The following is a 21,633-nucleotide window of genomic DNA, read 5'->3' on the forward strand; positions in this document are numbered from 1 at the left end:
GATGTCAGAGTTAATTAAATTATCATAAGAAGCCAAATAATATTTTCATGGGAAGTTTTATGCCTCGCGGTCATAATTACGTTTAGTGTGTGAAGAATAACCAGATGTTTAATTACTGATCGCGCACTATTTTATTTATTTAAAAATTTTCTCTTTTAATACGATGTTTGCTGACTTATGTAACTATTGTGAGGTTTCAGCGATGAAAGCCTTCCCTAAAACAAACTAAGTATATGGCCTGTCAGCCCAGGTCGACGTCGCCCAAAACACGTCCTTACGGATCCTCCCGATCCATTAACGGTGCTTTTAGGTACCAAAAGCACCGGTCACCGTCCTCGTCGAATCCATCGCTTGCGACGAAGGGCTCGACGAGCGAATCAACCCATAGACACAGCTCACTGAGTTTCTCGCCGATCTTCTTAGTGGGTCGCCTTTCCGATTCGGTGGTAGATTCTGCGAAGCACTGCTCTTGCTAGGGTCAGTGTTAGCAACACTTCCGGTTTGAGCCCCGTGAGCTCACCTACATGCTAGGGTGAAGCTTAAGTGTTGTCTCAAGGCTATCAGCATCGGCAGGGAAATAAAAATCCGGGCTTTGGGCCGGTTCATACGATGTCATCTTGCGTGGTCTACCGCCTTTCTTCTAGTACATAGTGTCCATCGATTCTTAGCCGTTTGCGACCATCTTCTTTAGTCAATCTTTCAATTTAACTGGACGAGACACTAATCACATACATACTTTAATTATTTCTCACAAGTGACAGTAGTATGAATTAAGAATTAGGCGGCATTAAAATGGCCAACTGTTGTAATTTTAAAAGGGTTTTAAACCTTCTAATAAATAATATATGGAAGAAAAGAAACAATATGATCATGCCATTCGGAATAAACTGTGTACATAAATGCTCTAGTAACAATGTTCGGGGAATATTTCTTAATGAACTGACTGCAATTCGCATTTCCTCGAAACCTTTACACTAATGAGTAATGATAATTTTAGACTTCACTTAGTAAACATTAGGCAAAAGCTACCTTAAATAGAATAACATACTACAACAGGCAACTATGTTACACACATACAAACAACAATCATGGATGATAAATTGTAACGGCTTAATTCATTTAAATTCGTACCGCATTCGAAAAAATCCTATTGTACTACAACTATAATGCTTCTATTTCTGACACCCACCTTCAGATAGAACAAGTGGTATTTATGATAGACATTTTTGGGTCAATAATTCTTAGAATATTAACCCCTATATACACTCGAGCGATGCCAATGCTCGATGTAGTGGTCGAAATTAATGTTTCAACGTATATAGAATAATAGGTGCATTAAATCTAGACTATGGATTGGATGAATGTTTGTATGTAACCTATATATATATTTTATTGCCCTTGTAGGCAGACGAGCATGACCCCACCCCCACCAGATGGGGAGTGGTTACCGTTGCCCATGGACTTCAGCAATGCCAGGGGCAGAGCCAAGCCGCTGTCTACCGCAAAATATGACACCGCATATTCGTTGAATATTATTTTCCTAGTTTTATAGAAAAATTCACGTAATAATAATTAAAATTTAAACAAATATTGTTACAGAATAAATACACTCGCATAGATGGAATACCGATTTCTCTTCATGCTCTGCTAGATTAGTTCGCAGAGTTAGTTAAGTGATCAATTCCTAATTTTAGATAAGGTTAGTTCTGTCGTAAACAATGTATTTTATAACAGTATCGCGATAACTGATGGCCGATTGCTGTTTATTATATGCGATTATTATCTTTAGGTGTTGTTAATAATATTTCATAGATAAATCCTAATGCTTAGTAACTTCTAGCTAAGTAAGTTTGTTCTGTTTCTCTTGAAGCTTCTTTAATGATGGCATGCTGCAAGCTCTCGCGAGTATCATCTTGCTTATTTCTGCCGCAAAGTCCTGCGTTACGTCTTTTGACGGACAGCCCTTTGTACAGACTGATGTAATTGAGACCTAATGTTGGTTGTCTTACGGTTGATTCTTGACACGGTTGACATTCTCTTTGTGGCGGCTACAAACTCGGAGTTCATGGAGCTAAATGCTAAAATCCAGTTGAACTGTAAGTTCTTCTCGTCTTAACAGACGGACAGAGGACTTACAGTTATATTAAAGTTATACTTACAGTTATACGTCTGTTAAGACGGACAGAGGACTTACAGTTATTGAAGTTATACTTACAGTTATATTGAAGGACGTTGTCGCTCGGGTTGATAATAGAGAGGAAAACCTCTCGATGATAGTATTTTTCTATGGACGAATTATGTCTTTTTCTGTACCCCTGACAAAATTCCAAATTCCATGATGATCCGCTGAGCAAATAAGTTGAAAAAAAGTAACAAAATTTTGCGTGGGTTAGTATGGATAAGTGATTATGACGTCATGAACTCTAGGCGACAGCTGCGAGTGTTTATCTTAATATTATGTTGCTGTTTTTTTAGTATTTATTTTTCTTTGAAATTAAAATGTTTTTTTTTATGATTACTCAAAGAGTGTACACGTAATTTTTAAAGAAATGACGTTTAGTTTTCCGATGCTGTGCTGGTTTATTTTGCAAAAGATACATGATATATGTGTAAATAGAATTAAACAAATGAATTCTCGAAATAATTGTATGTCCGGAATGACCCGACCCAGACCTTGCACTCAACAGTCGTCAACCGATGTGTCTAGACATCGAGAGCTGCATTTGAAAATGATGTGACGAACACAACACTTGCGTACTTTTACTAATCGTTTGAAATTTACAGTTGGCACTGTCAAAGCTTGCTCGCAAATAAAATAATATTGGATAAAAGTTGAAAACCGTCTGACCGTTTCGCTAAAAAATATCGATGTAGCCTTAAAATTTCGTTTCTATTCGATAAATATCTCACATCATACTCTTTCTTCTTTTCTATTTTATTTATAATTTTAAATTCTTATATAATATTGATTTTCGCGTTTTTGTTATTTCGTATTGTATTATTTCGAATATTTCACTTCTTTTAAGTCAGTACTACTCTCCTACCTCTTTCTGCCGCATAGTAGTGCCGTTTCCTTTCCAGTATGCCAATGTTCTATCTACCTGCTCATTCGAACATAACTGAGATTTCCAGCTCTTATCTGCAAGTGTTTGTGTAAATCACTAATACCAGACGAACTGAGAACTCCGATTCCTATACCGTGACAATATTAACACGTAAAATGAACGATTGTGACCATACTCGTATAGGATTTTTAATCTTCCTACATCGCTTTCTACTGGAATAAAAACGCGATCACACAAATGCACGTCTTTTCTATGTTAAGTAGGGAGCACAAAAATAACAAATTAATTATTTAAATACGAAAAAACATCTTCAAAAGAAAATATTACTAAAGATCTTGAGGTACCTACGCAATTTTTCAGTAGTCGTTTTAGTGAAACGCGCATGTTTCATGTCTCTATGAATTGTACGTTCTAAAGTTGTTTTTTTGGCTAGATCGATTTCTAGAAATAACGAGAATAGCTTTCACTCTCTATACATATTCCGAATACAATTAGAAGACAGGCTTAGCAACTAGATAAATAGGGAATAATGCCGAGCAGATTGGTTGACTTTGAAATAGTTATAGTCTGATAAAACTAATTTCAAAGAATCTGAATTTTGATTTATTCGCATTAGACAAAGAATGAAAAGAGTATTTCTTACTATATATAATATAGAGTATAGAATAAAAACAATAATATATTAGTACTTATTATGTACTATGACAATTCTCACTATACTCTAATTTCAAATTGCTTTTATATCTTACTTTTATGTAAAGTAAATTGGATTAAAATATTTTACTGGTGGTCTGGCATACTCCAAGCTCGCAAGGATAAGTACTACTATCCTGCCTATTACTGCCGCGAAGTCATATCGGATTGGGTGAATGACGGCGTTCGCATTGTGATGTTTTTGCGTCCAATAATCATATAACACTACGCAGGCTTCGTAGGCTCGTTTTACTCAAAAAGGTGTGTGTCCATTACAATTGCTTCCGATTTACTTGTAAAGCTTAGTTTAATTTTCGAGGGGATGCATATAGTATGTGATTTCACAATGATAGTTAAGCGTGGGATCGGTTACATTTCAAGCGGCGCTGGGGTGGCGATCTCGGTAAACGAGCGATCCTCCGGGCTGCTCGGAAACGCCGCCCGCGCACCTGCCCTCGCCGTCACTCTTCCAAATTTAAAACCCAAACTCCCCCCACCGTCCCGGCCAAACATTCTGGAATAATTCTTGCGTTTCGGCTAGTGTTGCTCGCCATTCGAATTCGGGTCGCGATCGCGTCCGGTGTTATCGTATACTAGCTTATTGAAAAAAAAAAACAAATCGCACCATGGCCGACGTTGACGTTCAAGTCCAGTACACCACCACGGAACGCAAAACTAGGAAGGTCAAGAAGACCTCCAAGCGTAGGGAGTCCAAGGACGGCGAGGTGACCGTCACCGAAGTAGAACAGACCAACACCACCAATAACGACGATGGGTATGTGTTGCGGTGGCCAAACCTTGACCGCGGGTGAAGTGTGTTCGTACGTGTCAGCCAAGTGCCGATATCGGGCCGCGTTCGAATCCGTTTCAGTGATATGCTTATCTATGAATATGAGGTGCAATTTGGCCACCCTCACATACCCGACCTAACCTAAGGTATATATCGCTATGAGTACGACAGACTGTATCTTAAAATGACAAATACATAACCGAATCATATGGCAATTCATATCCTTCATAATTAGTACCTAAACGAATCCAAGTTTTAAGTCTATATTTTGAATTAACACACAAATTACAATTTTTTGAGAATTTCACAATAATTATTTTACTGAAATACATTAACCGATCGTATAGATCAGTCACACTGTAATTTGTGTAATCAATGTTTTAATATCCATTTATGTTTGTTCACAGCTTATTTTCAGCGGTGAATACACCAAGGCCATGAACAAGGACTGGCATAGCGGTCACTTCTGCTGCTGGCAGTGCGACGAGTCGCTAACTGGCCAGCGCTATGTTCTTAGGGATGAACACCCCTACTGCATCAAGTGCTATGAAAGCGTCTTCGCCAACGGCTGCGAAGAGTGCAACAAGATCATCGGCATTGACTCTAAGGTATTGTACAATACCGTATATTTAAGGTTCCAATATTATTTTAAGATGAACTTAATCAATGGCCGTATATGGAAATTTAGAAAAGTTGTTTTATCGCAAGACATTTACGTTAACGTTATTATCGCAAAAGCTCGTTTTTTTTTTCAGTTTAACTTTTTCGCTTTTCTTTTCACAACTAATTCACACACACACAGTCACAAATAATTAATTGGCCTGTCCTCGCAAATATTTGATCACTAAATCAAATTTGCAGCAAACGATTTTGTTATCTACACATCGATAAATCATTAATTTGGCCGGTCAGTGTGAACTTGTCAGAACTTTTCATCCCTACCTATTCAGGGATCGCCCTTATAGGGCTATTTCAGCTACGCCCGGACGAGATGACAGGTAGTTCACTAGAAACATCAACTTCAAATCTTTTTATTTTGCTCTTGGCTCATGTCATGTCTTAATCTTGAAATTATTCGCATTCTATACAGGCCTTCCTTTTCTTGTTTCGTTTTGTTACTATTTAACAAATTTTTAACAAATTATTTAACGGAAACACTTCATAAAACTATTCTTCACTTCAAAAAAAGTTTCTGTTTATTTCATAACTATTACCGATCCCGAAAAATCTGAGCGGCTTGTCCATAATATTTAAGCTCTTTGCCATCTAAATCCGTATCTAGTTCCACAATTAGACCAGCAATAGTATCTATGGCATTCGTTAGCTTTGTTTCGCCGATCAAATTTAGTAATGTCACTCCAGCCGGCCCAGATTCTTGAGGCGTATCTGCACACGGCCCCAGGCAGTTTCGCTGCCAAGCCGACATAACGTTACGGCAAACATTATACATTTATTTCAAGTCTCAGCACGCCCGAATGAATGACTTTTCCCGTCAAATGAAACAACTGTAATTACACCAAACGGTGGCGCAATTGTTCCCCGAGATTTATAGAACTCTATAATGGATTTAGGTTTAGGTTTGTTTTCGACAGCGGAACGACATATTTCGTCAATGCTGCTTACGTTACTGAAAATAGTGTTGATTTAAATTTTATCGCATCCGTTTCCGATGAATTGTGGCGAAATGAACCGACTGAAAGATCACTAGAATGAGAATGAGAAACCAATCGAATTGTAATACGACACTCCACTCACGATCATCATTAGAAGCGATAGTTATTTGTAATTCATCATAAAATGCATTTTAACGTGATTGTTTACTTGCACACAAAGGAATAAACACCTGCAATAATGTAAGTCCTATTTACGAATGTTTGTTCAATGCAGACGAGCTCTTAACAAATTGACGATAGTTTACATAAAACATTGCGGCCGCCGCTAAAAGCTATGGCTATTTCTGTGTTGGGAACAACATTATTTTGATGTTTTCGTTTCGTGGCAACCTTGGGCGCAATGGGTGGATCCGTCAGACGATTCTTTACAGATTTATGCGATGTGAGAAGCTCTAAGGATTTCGTAATCGGCCAAAATAAACATTCATATTTTATTGACATTAGGAAATTCGAGTTTAATACGTGCGTTTTAGCGGTCCTCGCACCGGAGCCAGGAATAGACCAACGACGGGGGAGATTTATTTTGAAACTTGAACTGAGCCACGTGAAATGCAACGTGAGAGAATGTTTTGATCTTTATTTTCATTCAGTAAACAAAAAAAAAAGTTGACTTAGAACATTATATTGTAACTTTTGGATATTGGGAATTTCAGAATTAACGACAAAGACGAAAACGGACAACTAAATTGGGAAATAATGCTTTTGCAAGAATGCGTATATAGCTTAAGCAAAAGACAAGCTTTTGATTAGTTAAAGCTGGTTTTGCCCCAGGGTGCTTTTGCGTGCGGGCTTTGCTAGAATACCCTCTTAGGCTACCAGCAAATAAGTAGGGAAAAAAATATCCTAGGAAATTTTCCATGCTATTTTAATGTATTATTTCAATAGACAACCTTGTTACAAACAAGTTAAAACAATAACCATTGCACTGATGTCACAAATTGAATGTTACATTAAGAAAATTATAACAAATTTGCTCAATTTATACCGTGCACGTACAACTAACACTTTAATATACAACGACCAGGAATATGTATTATGTATCCTAAATACATTAGGCTTCGGTCGTTATTTGGTCAGTGAACCGATGATTTATGAAATAGCCAATCGAATCATATACTTATCTTTGTAATAAATTAGAATGAATCAGTTCAATATAGGTTATGAGCTATGACGTGCGAGTACGGATTGATTGATTCATTAATGGAACGTGCTGCGGTGCCTAAATGTAAATTTTCGAAAAAGGTTTTATAGAAATAGAAAAACAAAACTGTATTGATGACAGACGTGCTTAGATATTTTATTCAAAGCGTACTTTATAAAAGTCTATAAAAAAAGTTGGTTAAGCATGTTTAGAAATCAAAAGCTGTCAACAATACTTTTTATGTAAACTAAGGGACGCTACCAGTGACCTGATTAACTCTACGAAGCAATCGCTTGCTGTGATTTGAAAATAAAGACATCCGCTATATAAAATCTAACTTTGCTTAGCGGCGTATGGTATCCACTACGGCGACTCTGGTATCAGTTTGGAACCAACTAAAAAAAAACATCCCAACTTTTCATTACTTGGACGACTGAAAGAGCTCACAGCTCACCTGGTGTTAAGTAATGACTAGAGCCCATAGACATGAACAATGTAAATGCCGTCAACCACCTTAAAACATCAGTTCTATAGCGGAAGGGCTGTCCTACCCTTCAAGCTGGAACGTTTTACTGCTTTGCGGCCAAAACTGGCAGAATGAGGTACCTACCCGTACGGGCTCACAAGACGCTCCAAAACTAGTTCACTCAAAAAATACCTGTCTGCGGGATTCGAACATCGGCACAGTCGCATGACTCGATATGATTGCACCAGGAATCTTACCCTTTAGGCCACGATAACTTACTGCACCGAATTTATATCCCTCTAGTTTCTTCCACTTTGAAGAACCATGGAAATCATGCCTTCGTCTCGATTGTGTAATCCGATATTAAGCTATGTACGCAGCGTAATGTATTTAAAAATCACGTGACGCTTGGGGTCAACGATCTCCATTTTCTTGTGACGCGGAGCTCGCGGCGGCCAAAAACCCTCTGTATAGATTGCTGGTATCTAAATTATGAGTACTCTGAAACAGCAACCTAGCCAATCAACATATTTTAAAGAAAACGTATAGGTATCGCGTTTGAAGAACAGATACTAGATAAAACTTACTATAACTATATGGTTTATTGTTGAGTGAATACACAAAAAAGGTCCTAATGTACACCTTTCATCAAGTCAAATTTTAATTGGACGTTATTATGAAAAAACTGGCCACTAAAAAGTATGACGGAAAATATGCTAATTTTACCACGAACTAAACAACGTCGAAATATGTCTTCTGAATTCCTGCTTGACTACATCCAGCTATTCTAGGTCAATAACGGTACGCTAAGACTAATTAATCTAGCCACAAAAAACAATAAACAAGACCTTGTAATTAACGATCGTATGTATGGATGATCGAAGATGTCTAGATAACAATTGATTTAATCTCTTCAATTCTATGCAAACGCCTACGTAGAACATAACGCAGATTAAGCAATGCTATTGGGATTATCTGACAGGCTAATTGTTTTTTATACCACAACTGAACATAGCATTATTTGGAATGGTTTAATGCAATCATGTTAATGATGAAAAATAAATGCAATGTGTTTGCTACTTTAGGAATATGACCTAAACGTAACAAAAAAAAATCGTTGTCAATGTTGACAAACTTAGTTTTTTTTTATTGCTTAGATGGGTAGACGAGCTCACGGCCCACCTGTTAAATGGTTACTGGAGCCCATAGACATCTACGACGTAAATGCGCCACCCATCTTGAGATATAAGTTCGAAGGTCTCAGTATAGTTACAGCGGCTGCCCCACCCTTCAAACCGAAACGCATTACCGCTTCACGGCAGAAATAGGCAGGGTGGTCGTACCTACCCGTGGGAATCACAAGAGATCCTACCACCAGTAAAACTGATAAGCCGTTTCTTCTGCTTCGTTTAGGATCTGTCGTACAAGGACAAGCACTGGCACGAGGCCTGCTTCTTGTGCGCCAAGTGCCGCGTCTCTCTGGTCGACAAGCAGTTCGGCTCCAAGCTCGACAAGATCTACTGCGGTAACTGCTATGACGCCCAGTTCGCAAGCCGCTGCGATGGATGCGGCGAGGTGTTCCGTGCTGGTAAGTCAACATTTCCTTAAATTTTCCTTATTTATCATCATACCTTTTACTAACTGACCCGGCAGACTTCTTTGTGCCTCAATCGATAAATAAAAGGCCTAAACTTTTGTATAAAATAAACTTAAAACAAACAAAAGAATCCGTTCGACGGGGGACACATCAAAGGAAAAACAATATTGTTATTTTCATTTAATTCCAAGCATTTTCATATTTATCTACCTTTTAAACTTTCTCTGAACTTCCACAAATAATTCAAGACCAAAATAAGCCAAATCGGTCCAGTCGTTCTCGAGTTTTAGCGAGACTAACGAACAGCAATTCATTTTTATATATTATTATATAGATTAACAATATTTAGAAACAATCACCGATGTACTAAAAACAACAAAAAATAAGCATCCATCTAAAACTAAATCGTGATCGTAATGATAACGACTACAAAAAGTAAATGTGGCTAATCTACTCGATAGATGTACCTCCCAATTACGTATTTAAATAGTTCGTAATATGTCCATAAGGCAAAAAAAAAAAAACTATTTCAGATCCACGTACATTGAAAGGTAAGGTTGTGGCAATGACAGTTCCTAGGTTTTTCTGAGCTGTACAGCGCACACTGCGATACCATATGCAGCGAGGTGGATCGGAATCCTTATTTGAACACATCGAATGAAATCAACTTGTTATTCGTGAACTCGGCGACACATTGACAAATGAGTTTGCCAACTAGTTGGAGTAATTCTTTTTTTTTATTTTTTTATTGCTTAGATGAATGCATGGACGAGCTCACAGCCAACCTGGTGTTAAATAGTTACTGGAGCCCATAGATATCTACAACGTAAATGCGCCACCCACCTTGAGATTTAAGTTCTAAGGTCTCGGTATAATTAAAACGGCTGCACCGACCGTTGAAACCGAAACGCATTACTGCTCACGGCAGAAATAGGCAGGGCGGTGATACCTACCTGTGTGGACTCAAGATGTCCTACCGCCAGTAATTACGCAAAACATAATTTCGCGGGCTTGATCTTTATTACACGATATTATTCCTTCATCGTGGAAGTCAATCGTGAACATTTGTTGAGTACGTATTTCATTAGAAAAATTGGTACCCCCCTGCAGGATTCGAACACCGTTGCATCGCTCGATACGAATGCACCGGACGTCTTATTCTTTAGGCCACGACGACTTCAAACTTGTGACTTAACTGACTTAACTTGTGTCTGGCATATCGATAATAGCATTAATAGATATAGTTCTCATTTTTTCATTCTTTTTCTAATCAACTTACTAGTTACTAGTTCATTTATTCAAACTACAATTTCCTTAGATTAGAATTCCTATTTAATTTCTACCTACTTCGGTTTTCGTAGCCACGGCCAAATAGATCGTTGCCTACTACTAAAACTAGCATTTAATTGATTTTCATGCATTCAAATTAAGCTCATAAATTAAATTTTAATATGGAATACAAGAGGTTTTAATACTGTCACTACGTTCGCGGTCATTCTACCCGATTGTTTAAAGTAAAAACCAAAACGAGATATTAATACACGAATAGACCACAATTTCACATTATTATAATACGAATGTAAACAAAACTATTGTATAAAACTCGTCATTTTTGGCACGCTGGTGTTGAAAATCAATTTGTTACGTCACTCATTCTTGTCAGTCGTGTGTCACGTGCTTTAAAAGGTGGTCCAAACAAGCGCTGATAGAGGTTGATAGGCATGTAACTAATCCCTGTAATATAATAATTAGTATCCAAAGGTTTGTGTATCACTAAAAGCTACTTAGGATATTTACGGTCTTTTAAAATCAAAAGTAACATTGTCAACATGGTACAGTGTACTTTTATGACCCACCTTAGTAGTTTCTCACCGGATCTTCTCAGTGGGTCGCATTTTCGATCCGGTGGTAGATTCTGCAAAGTACTGCTCTTGCTAGAGCCAGTGATAACAACACTTCCGGTTTGAGCCCCGAGAGCTCACCTACACGCTAGGGTAACGCTGATATAGCCTCTCAAGCTAATCAGCATAGGTAGAAAAAAAAAGTACTTTTAATTAATTATGATAAATCCGATTTAAAGCAACTTGTTATATGTCTTATTTAATTTCAAGGACGCCAATGACATTCACAATGCCTCATCAAACAACCACTATTAATAAATACTCTAAAAAGACTTGCAGATTTCGGGTCTCAATCAGTATCTACCTTACAGCAAAACAACAATTAAAAATGAATATCTTTAAATGGAAGACTGGCTTATTTTTCAAATCCCTCAATCCTACGTATATTTAAAGTTGACAAAATTAGGACAGCTACCGAGAAGTAATTAGACAATGAGTCATTGTAAGCACAAAAAGAAAAGTAAATTACCTACACACTAGCAAACCTTTTAAAAACGCCCATAAAATTGCAGTTTCGTGATGTTATTATTGATTGCTATACAATATTGTAAAACCGTTGCTTTAATAAGATAATTGATTCTTGTAACCTGTCGAAAAAAGGTTGTATGAGTCATTTTACGCGCAAGGTGAAAGAACGAAGATATGGTTTGTGTTTCTTGATACGATGTTAAAAAAAAAGTTCAATAATTAATTAGTTTTACTTAGCTTTTTGAACTGTATGCTTCGACGACTTTGACTACTAGCATTTATGCGAAGCCTACTATAGCTAATAGTGATTTCTTCTTAGGCTAATTATTATTATCCCTTTGGATTTTGGCAACTCGCTCGCTTTGTAACATTGTGCTATTACAATAGTGGCTTTTCGAGTCAATGAAAAATGGAAAGAAACAAAGAGATCTTCTTGTAGAACAAAATATACATTGAATAAAATAGGCAACGTGTTTTTGGCCGCCAAAGCAATTGATAGAATGAACAATTAATATTTGACATTAAATATTTAAAAGTACAAAGTAGCCTTTCTCTTTTCCTTTCAATTAATAATTTAGGGAATAAATGTATAAAAAATATAAATGACCTAAAGCCTCTCCTTAGTAATGGATGTATATTAAATAATAGTAATTGAGGTACTAGGTGCGTATAGAACACAAGAAGCAAATACTTTTCCAGCTACAAACGAGATGACAGTAGCGTTAATTGTGTATTTTAACGCATACAGTTCTAATGTGTACAATACTATATACTAGTATTTCTCGAATTTACCTTCATTACCTGTGTTAGTGTGTCTTACGAAAGAAATAAAAACATAACAGCTACGTAAAAGAAGCCCCTTAAAACAAGCAATTAGTATGTGAACTACTTAACATACAAACCAAAGCCACGTAATATTCAATCACTGCCTCGAATTATTGTTGATATCAAAAGAACCTTAAGTCAAAGACGATACGTTGTAGTTTCGTTTGTCACCAATGTTAAACTCAGCTATTTGGTTGGCATTAGTAATGAAGCCGAATAGATGTTGCGATTGTTCGATTTAGATCATCCTTTCCCAAAGTGGGCGATAACGCCCCCTTGTGGGCTCTGTAGGCCCAAAGGGGGGCGGTAAGAGACCCAGAAAAAAAGGGGCGTTGTGTAGAGTCTTGGAAGGCGATTTGTAACTTCATCTAGGAGGACTCTTACACCCGTATCTTTAGTCGTTCACACGAGCTTAACTCGACTCGACTCAACCTCCAACGCGCGTTTTGGTATGCTTAGTCGTAAAAATAAACTCCACTCAAACGTCCTTGGAAAAATTTCCTAACCGGAGTGAAGTGAGCGAACTGTCAAGTCAAGGTACGTCGCGACGTACCTTGAAAGTTCCTCAAGGCTGGTTTTCTATCAATGTCCAAATAGTATGTGGACCGCAAATTGAAATATATGATATTGTTGTGCAATGGCCTGGATCTGTGCATGATTCCCACATATTTTGATAATTTAATTTTGATAATATTTATTAATAAAGTAAATAGTTCGAAGTTAGACATTTGAAACAACCTATTTTATTTACCTACATAAGAGTCATATTTTGCTTACTACCTGATAAATAAAGTCAATGCGATTATAAGTTTTATTTATATAATAATAAACTGGTGGTTGTGGAAAAGCACTTCAACAACACGATGCAACCAAAATCACACAAAAGCGGCGAATAAAAATACAAAGCCGGATCCGAAATCTAAAATAATAATAGGTTAGAAAATAAATAATACACTTTCAGATTTACCGCACGCGCACATATTGACGAATAACTCAGCAACCAAAACATTAAACAAGTTCATCTAGTGTCAAACAGACAGCGGCAGCTTGACTTTGATATTAAACGATAGACTACAGAACACTATGGGTTTGATGCTAGCTTGATCAAATTTTCATCATTATTACCTCACTCGAGGACAGTTGAGGAATATTGTAATGGTCGACTAAAAATACCAAACTCGAGTAAGTTTGGGGGAATGCTCGAGCATCATCGGATGAGTTAAGAGTCGGGACTATTTTACGAAACGTCTAAAGATACGGGCATTAGACACCGGCTAAGTTCTCGCTAAAGTGGTTTTTGAAGTAGGTGAAAAAATGCAGGCGCTAAAAAATAATTTATTCTCAAAGTGGGCAGTAGACAAAATAAGTTTGGGAACCTCTGATTTAAATAAATGTACATACATACATATACGGTTTTTGATGGTTTCACTGTAACTCGATTTACGACAGATTTTTAAAGCTGCGTTGGTTGTTTTACGATAACTTAGACGTAATTAGATACTAACAGTTGTAACTGGATCAGGGTTCTGTGTGGGCGATTTATTTGGTATGTAAAAACAAATAGTTATCGATAGGTAGGTATAGGTATTCTGCCACATACCGGTTGCGAAGGACTAATAAGAATTCTTGACTATTTGAAACTCTTCAAGAGACTATATAAATAGCTGAATTATTTGACCGCGTGCTTTTTTTAGGTTCGCAAACTTTTGTTATATCATTTTATGATATTAAAACTAAAAGTTATACTTTCCTAAATTGTACCAAGTGCGCAATGCTTATTCATACATACACACATACACAAAATCAAAATAAAACATTTAAAAAATCGGACCCTAATTATATTACTGTATAAATTGATCGATGAAAAATTTAAGCTTGAATAGCACAATATAATTTGAAACCTAATTGTGAATGTGCTTAATAAGAAAACGCTTTAGGTTGAAACTCCGTTACAGAAATAACAGTTGGAAGAAAGAGAAAAAAAAACGAATAACACCGTTAAAAAAATTAATCCTTACTAGTGCGGGTAACGGTATGTGCCGACACTGTCTTTATAAAATTACTTTATCGAGGAACTCAGTTCGATTAATGACCTTTTCAAATAATGTGCCAAAAAAAATCATTAATCATGAATTATTTTTTTGTGGATATGGTTTTCGCTTGCAGAAGTCATTGATCCACAGTGGCTCATATTAAAGTTCTTTTGTTTCTTGCGCTTTATAGCTATTGTTCCAAAGTTGCTTTTTATTATGACATCTCAAGTCCAAGATAAATCTCGAATAGATTTTGAGGTCGAAATCCGATTCGCATGATCACTTTGCGGCATAGATAGGCAAGATAGTGGTATCTATCGTTGCTAGCTAACAATACCAGTAGAAATTCGGTTAAGGTAATTTAACATCATTCAAAGGCAGTGTGTTTTACATAATTTAGTATTACCTGATGCAGGGAGGGGCACGAACCCTCTCTGTTGGACCTTCTGCTGACCACCGATCCGGCCGGATACAGTGTGGTGGTCGACGCTCCACTTGGATCGTCTGATCACTGCCTTATCCGTGCTGCGGTACCGATCTCTCGTCCTGGTCGTCGAATGGCGACCGGGTATCGAAGAGTTTGGCGGTATATGTCAGCAGATTGGGATGGGTTGCGTGAATTTTACGCATCCTACCCATGGGGGCGGCTCTGCTTTTCCTCTGGTGATCCTGACGTCTGTGCGGACCGACTTAAAAACGTGGTGCTTCGGGGGATGGAACTGTTCATTCCTTCTTCCAAGGTGCCCGTCGGGGGTCGCAGTGGACCCTGGTATAACAATGCCAGTCGGGACGCTGCACGCCTCAAGCGGTCCGCATACGCGGCATGGAATGATGCCAGGAGACGCCAGGATCCTAATACCTCTGAGGAAAGGCGGAAATTTAACGCCGCTTCTAGGTCCTATAAGAGGGCTATTGCCAGGGCGAAGTCGGAGCACGTTGCCAGAATTGGCGAGCGGCTGAAGAGCTATCCCACCGGGAGCCGTGCTTTCTGGTCGCTCGCTAAGGCTGCAGAAGGTAACTTCTGCAGGTCTAGTCTCCCACCACTACGCAAGTCCGATGACAGTCTGGCCCATAGTGCGAAAGAGAAGGCTGACCTTCTGGTCAAACTCTTCGCCTCGAACTCGACTGTGGACGACGGGGGTGCCACACCACCGAACATCCCCCGGTGTGATAGTTCCCTGCCGGAGATCTGCTTTACACAGTGTGCAGTCAGGCGGGAACTCCGACTCCTGGACGTCCATAAGTCGAGTGGGCCGGACGGCATTCCTGCTGTGGTTCTGAAAAGGTGCGCCCCTGAGCTGACGCCTGCGCTAACGCGTTTGTATCGCCTCTCTTATTGCACTAACAGGGTTCCGTCTTCATGGAAGAACGCCCACGTCCACCCTATCCCCAAGAAGGGTGACCGGTCGGACCCATCGAGCTATAGGCCTATCGCGATAACTTCCTTGCTTTCCAAGGTGATGGAGCGAATTATAAATATACAACTCCTGAAGTATCTTGAAGATCGCCAGCTGATCAGTGATCGACAGTACGGTTTCCGTCACGGTCGCTCAGCTGGCGATCTTCTTGTATACCTTACTCACAGGTGGGCTGAAGCCTTGGAGAGCAAGGGCGAGGCTCTTGCTGTGAGCCTTGATATCGCGAAGGCCTTCGACAGGGTCTGGCATAGGGCACTTCTGTCGAAGCTACCATCTTACGGAATCCCCGAGGGTATCTGCAAGTGGATCGCTAGCTTTTAGGATGGGCGGAGCATCACGGTCGTTGTAGACGGTGACTGTTCTGATACCATGACCATTAACGCTGGCGTTCCACAAGGTTCGGTGCTCTCCCCCACGCTTTTCATCCTGTATATCAATGACATGCTGTCTATTGATGGCATGCATTGCTATGCGGATGACAGCACGGGGGATGCGCGATATATCGGCCATCAGAGTCTCTCTCGAAGCGTGGTGCAAGAGAGACGATCAAAACTTGTGTCTGAAGTGGAGAGCTCTCTGGGGCGAGTCTCCAAATGGGGTGAATTGAACTTAATTGAATTGGCAATAAAAAAAAAAAAAATGCAGAACTGCAGATAATACAAATCGCAGATAAAAAATCATTTTGCAATAAAATTTCGTGTTTAGATTACATTCTGTCTATTCTTTGTGATTCTATTCTGATTTCCGTCAGACAAAAAGCTACCCTACATCTAGATACTCATGGTTGCTACTAAAAACGACATCATTTATTATGCACATACACCCTTTACACAACACACGACCTGAAACACCAAACTGGCCAAGACTAATAATTCACATAAGAAATCATTGGTTTTATAAAACTATGTAAATACTTGTGATTGTTATGTTTGTTATTAATCTAAAAACCAACCTAAGTTACGTAATCGATAAAACACGTTCTTCCAGAATTTAATTTGTTTGTATATTTAAATATTACTCATTTAAAATTAATATTAGTCCATTAATAATATGGTCGCACCTTTATTCGAGTTCAGTATTTGTAGTTTTGAAAATAAGTAAAGTGGGTTGAATCATCGGGCGTGGGTCGTGTCGCGGATCCGATCTTTTTTATGTAACATCCAAATTATTATCTTATTTTCATTAATCAACAATAAGTACATAATAATGTAAGAAAAAACTTTCTATTCACCGATACATGTTCTACTAGTATAAACGGTAAGAGAATTAATTACGGCGAAAATTATTTGTAACAAAAAAAAGAGAGAGAGATAATACACTTTATTGCACACCAAAACACAATTAACATTCAAAGAACAGTCAAAAAGCATATACATTTGTACAATAGGCGATCTTATCGCTAAAAGCGATCTCTTCCAGACAGCGGTTTAATTTACAGAAATTCTGGAAAATATAAAAATATAGCAGGTATGTTGCGGTGTACTACAGACAATACATTATTATAGAAAATATATACATACAGTAAACCGTACCTATACCGTTTATATATAATATGAAAAACTAATATATATTCATCAATTTTCTTTTCAATGGATATAAACAAGTCTAACTAGTTATTAACAATTTTAGCTTTGAGAAAAATAAATAATAATACATTAGTCATCATAAAATGTTTGATCCAATATAAACGTGACAAAGAAACAATAAAAATCACATAACACATGCTAATACAAATCCATATCACACTTACTTATTAATAATTATAATAATATAAAGTGATGATAAAACGTGTTTTACAAAAGTAACTCGTAAGGTGTGGAGTCTAAGAGCTATTTCTGTTAGTAAACGACAGATTTCACTCATAATGTTGCCTTAAATTATGTAAGATTAGTACTTGGAACTTGGACATTTACTTGAGAATGTAAATAGCCAATTATTTATCTAACACATAAAAGAATGCTTCAACTTTATGCGCCGGTAAGAAACCAAAAACCCGTAATGAATATTGGACATATTATTACTCGTAGTATCGACAACATATTTATGATATTTGTTAAATGTTTATTTATGTTAGATTTTCATTCCTCTCTTTCGTAATAACCATTAAAAACCTTCCTGCAAAGGCTTTTCTCGAAAAAAATATTGTTTTATTATATTTTATTTCAACACACAGTTGATTTTCGTTCTATACACAGTTAAAATCACCTCACTTAACTCTAGTACTAGTACCTATTAGAGATTTGACAACTTTATAAATGTATATTATATCATCAATGATTAACTTAAAATATAGTTAGAAAACCTCAAACACACAGATACACAACTTAATGCAGAACATACTGTTTTGCTACTAATCAAATTTACTTAGAACTTTTCAATCAAAAACACGTGCGGTACGCTAAAGATAAGTAAGCAATTAAAGTTTCTACGGAATCGAATAAACGCTCCTTAAACAGAACAGAGTTTAATTGTTCAGAATCAATTCAACTACGGTTCTGAGACTTTAATTAAAATTTCTGAAAATCTGTTTGTCGATTGGAAATCCTTGCCCGAATGTTAAAAAAACTACTATATAGTATTATGTACATGTAATCACAAGTATTCTAGGATTTCTAGGTTAGTAATTTGCAATATGCATCTGCGCTGATCGCATTTAAGTACATTATTCGTTATACAAAACAAGCCAATAAAAACGCACCAAATTAAATAGTACTTTTAAAATTTAACTACCTAACCTTGCTGACTACTGTTTGTCTTTTGATAAAAAAATATTACTAGTTTTTTACCTTTGAGTATGATGTTGAGGTCTGGCAGTTCACAAGTGGATGTTGATATTATGTAATGTAGTATACCATAAACTACATCAAAAACTGTATTAGTTCAATAAAACCTTTTTAATTGTTACACATCCTCTTATAGTTTCGAATTGAAAATGTTTTCTACGATTTTTGATGAATATATTGTGATTTTTATTTCACAACCCAATGCTACTTAAACTTGAAAACCTGAGGTATAACTGTAAATCGATTTGCGGATTTTAAAAAAAACACTTTCTGCTGAAAAGTTCCAATTTAAAAAAAAACCCTGACCCGTTCTGTCCTTTTCCCTACTATGATCAATAGTGTCTTATGAAAAAATTTATAAATGAGACAGTATTTCTTTGTGTTTGCCACTAAAGCAAATGAGCCATGGTTCCCCATTATTTTTGCGAGGTATTAGAACAGTATTTTAGAATCACAAATTCAGTTGAAACTGCAATGTTGAGATTTCGACCCGGTCTCTGTCTTAAGATGGTGTAGTTTTTCTTTAAAATACACTAAAGAAATATAAAAGAAATTCTAGAAAACGAAATTGCAAGTACGTTCTACTTACATCCTTAATTTTCCAATAAGCTTTAATGCACAAAAGCCTAACAATAAAACGACCAATCCGAACGTGGGTTCCCGTTCTTAAGTCGCAATGTAATTCCTCTAAACTACTTATTTTACATTACATATCCTACATACGTCGTATCACTGCATCACCAATCATACCGACAAAAAGCATTATATAGTATTTATTTGCCGATGCATATTTTTAAATAAATATTTTAGCGCAAAACGCATACGTGATGTTAACTTAACACGTGTCATGTTGATTTTATTTTATAATAATTTATCTTTCAAATATGTGAGTAGGTATTTGTCTGCGCTTACGTCAATGTCGCTTTTGAAGACTGACTGAAGGGACATGATTTTTGTATTGAATCTACCGACACGATATCATAATAGAGTAACACAATATGTATTTTTTCTCCACCTATTCGCTGGTAGCCTAAGCGGCAATTCTAACTTCTCTAGGACGGGTAGGTGAGCTCACGGGCTCAACTTGATAGAAATTGCTTACACTAGCCCTAGCAAGAGTAGTGATTCGTAGAATCTACAACCGAAATCGCGACCCACTGAGAAGATCCGGCGCGAAACTAACAATATATCATGTTGATAATATCTTCATAGATTTTCTTAGACTCAATAAATTAACTGATTAGGTTATCAATGGGAGATTATGTAGATAAATCATCATCATACGCATAGGTGAATTATATTTATTATAATAATACTAGTTACATAATATGATTTTCATTTGCACAAAAGCATTTTTCAGCATTAAAATTTCTTCCCACATAACTGAGCATTTTTGGGGTGTAACTACCTAACGATAGGCATATATTTAGCCGCACATATCCAAGAACAGAGGCAAGTCTCAGTTCAACAAAAAAAAAGAATGAAGAAACCTACATTAACGAACGCAATAAATAAAACCTCACTCCTATATTGTCCAATCGGCTAGAATCCAGACTAATGACTTCCTCATTGTCGCATCAATCTTCGGAATCCTAAATCCTTATCGTGTATACCGACAATAATTAAGTTACAATACGTCCTACGTACAAGTTTTTAAGCGGATCAGATTGTTTTTTTTTTTGTTGTTTTTTTTAGTGTTGAGTCATTTGATCATTGATTTATTGGAAAAAAACTTCCGTTCAAATATCAAGTTGGGACTACGGTACGTTATTGTCGCTTAAAAAACATTTGATATCATGTGTGTCCACTATTTCTAGTAATATAATATTTTGCTGTATATGCATTCTGGTTACAAAAAACTTAAATTCCAAAACACATAACTTTTTTACTTTTTTACTATAAATTTAACTATGTGTGTATTTTTATTCGGTATATAAAGTAAAGGGATCCAGTCTCATGAGTAATTGAATTTCTTTTCGTAATTAAAAAAAAATACATAAAAACGAACATTTAGATTTCCCACAAATAATATATTTACTATCTACAAAATTTTACTAGGAAAAATCACACTACTTTTTGTATGTATTGTGCTCTTTCCAATTATAGGAAAAGCCTGTGTCTAGAATAATATGTATATGCTAAAGTAAATAAAGTAAGTGTAAAAATATACAACATAGACTCAAATTAAATTCGAATCCAAAGCCTCCAAATTAATCAGAAACATTAAACAAACAACAGAAGATTTAATGCGATTGTAACTAATTCGATTTGACATAAAAACAAACGACAGCTTCTCTGCACAAAACGATCTGATATCACTAACTAAAACCTCACAAACGAGCCATGCAGATTCAAATCAACGAAACCTTAACAGCCCACACTCCCTCAGAGTCTCAAACGGCGTTCAGTTTTCGTACCGCGCGCAGCGAAGCCATACGCGACAACAGTGCTGTCTAAAGACAAAAAAAAAAACCAAAATGTCAGCGGACGTCTTGAGTGAAGATTTGAAGTCCCGCCTTCATTTGACAATGAAGACAGTCGGACAAGATAGGATAAGGCGAGCGCGGGAAAACAATGAAGACGTTGCGATATTATCTATGTTTCTTCCCAACGCGACCGCGGAGAGAGAAAACAAGAAGTTTTGCTGTGCGTTACGGGAGAGATGTTTGTTAGGAGATCCAAGGAAAACTGTTGCAGGTTGCTATTTGTTTTTTTCTTTTTCTTAAATCAATTTATCTACTATACAGATAACATTCATTATCTGTCAAAATTTGACGGTT

At 37.0% G+C, this 21,633-nt stretch overlaps 1 protein-coding gene across 7 annotated transcripts in view; it reads left to right on the forward strand.

Moving 5' to 3' along the window:
• Lmpt (four and a half LIM domains protein limpet) overlaps positions 1–21,633 on the forward strand; it is a 202,754-nt gene that overhangs the window by 164,207 nt on the left and 16,914 nt on the right. For 5 of the 7 annotated variants that reach the window (XM_028174743.2, XM_089736707.1, XM_089736706.1 and 2 more), the window contains 2 exons: positions 4,956–5,156; positions 9,242–9,416. In XM_028174743.2, coding sequence (XP_028030544.1) covers positions 4,956–5,156; positions 9,242–9,416 — 376 coding nt within the window. Of the gene's footprint in view, positions 1–4,292; positions 4,534–4,955; positions 5,157–9,241; positions 9,417–21,242; positions 21,551–21,633 lie in introns of those variants that run through there. The other 2 variants (XM_089736708.1, XM_028174975.2) reach the window with 2 other exon arrangements.

Source organism: Bombyx mandarina, chromosome 22 (assembly GCF_030267445.1).
Source record: "Bombyx mandarina strain Sakado chromosome 22, ASM3026744v2".
Lineage (NCBI taxonomy): Eukaryota > Metazoa > Arthropoda > Insecta > Lepidoptera > Bombycidae > Bombyx > Bombyx mandarina.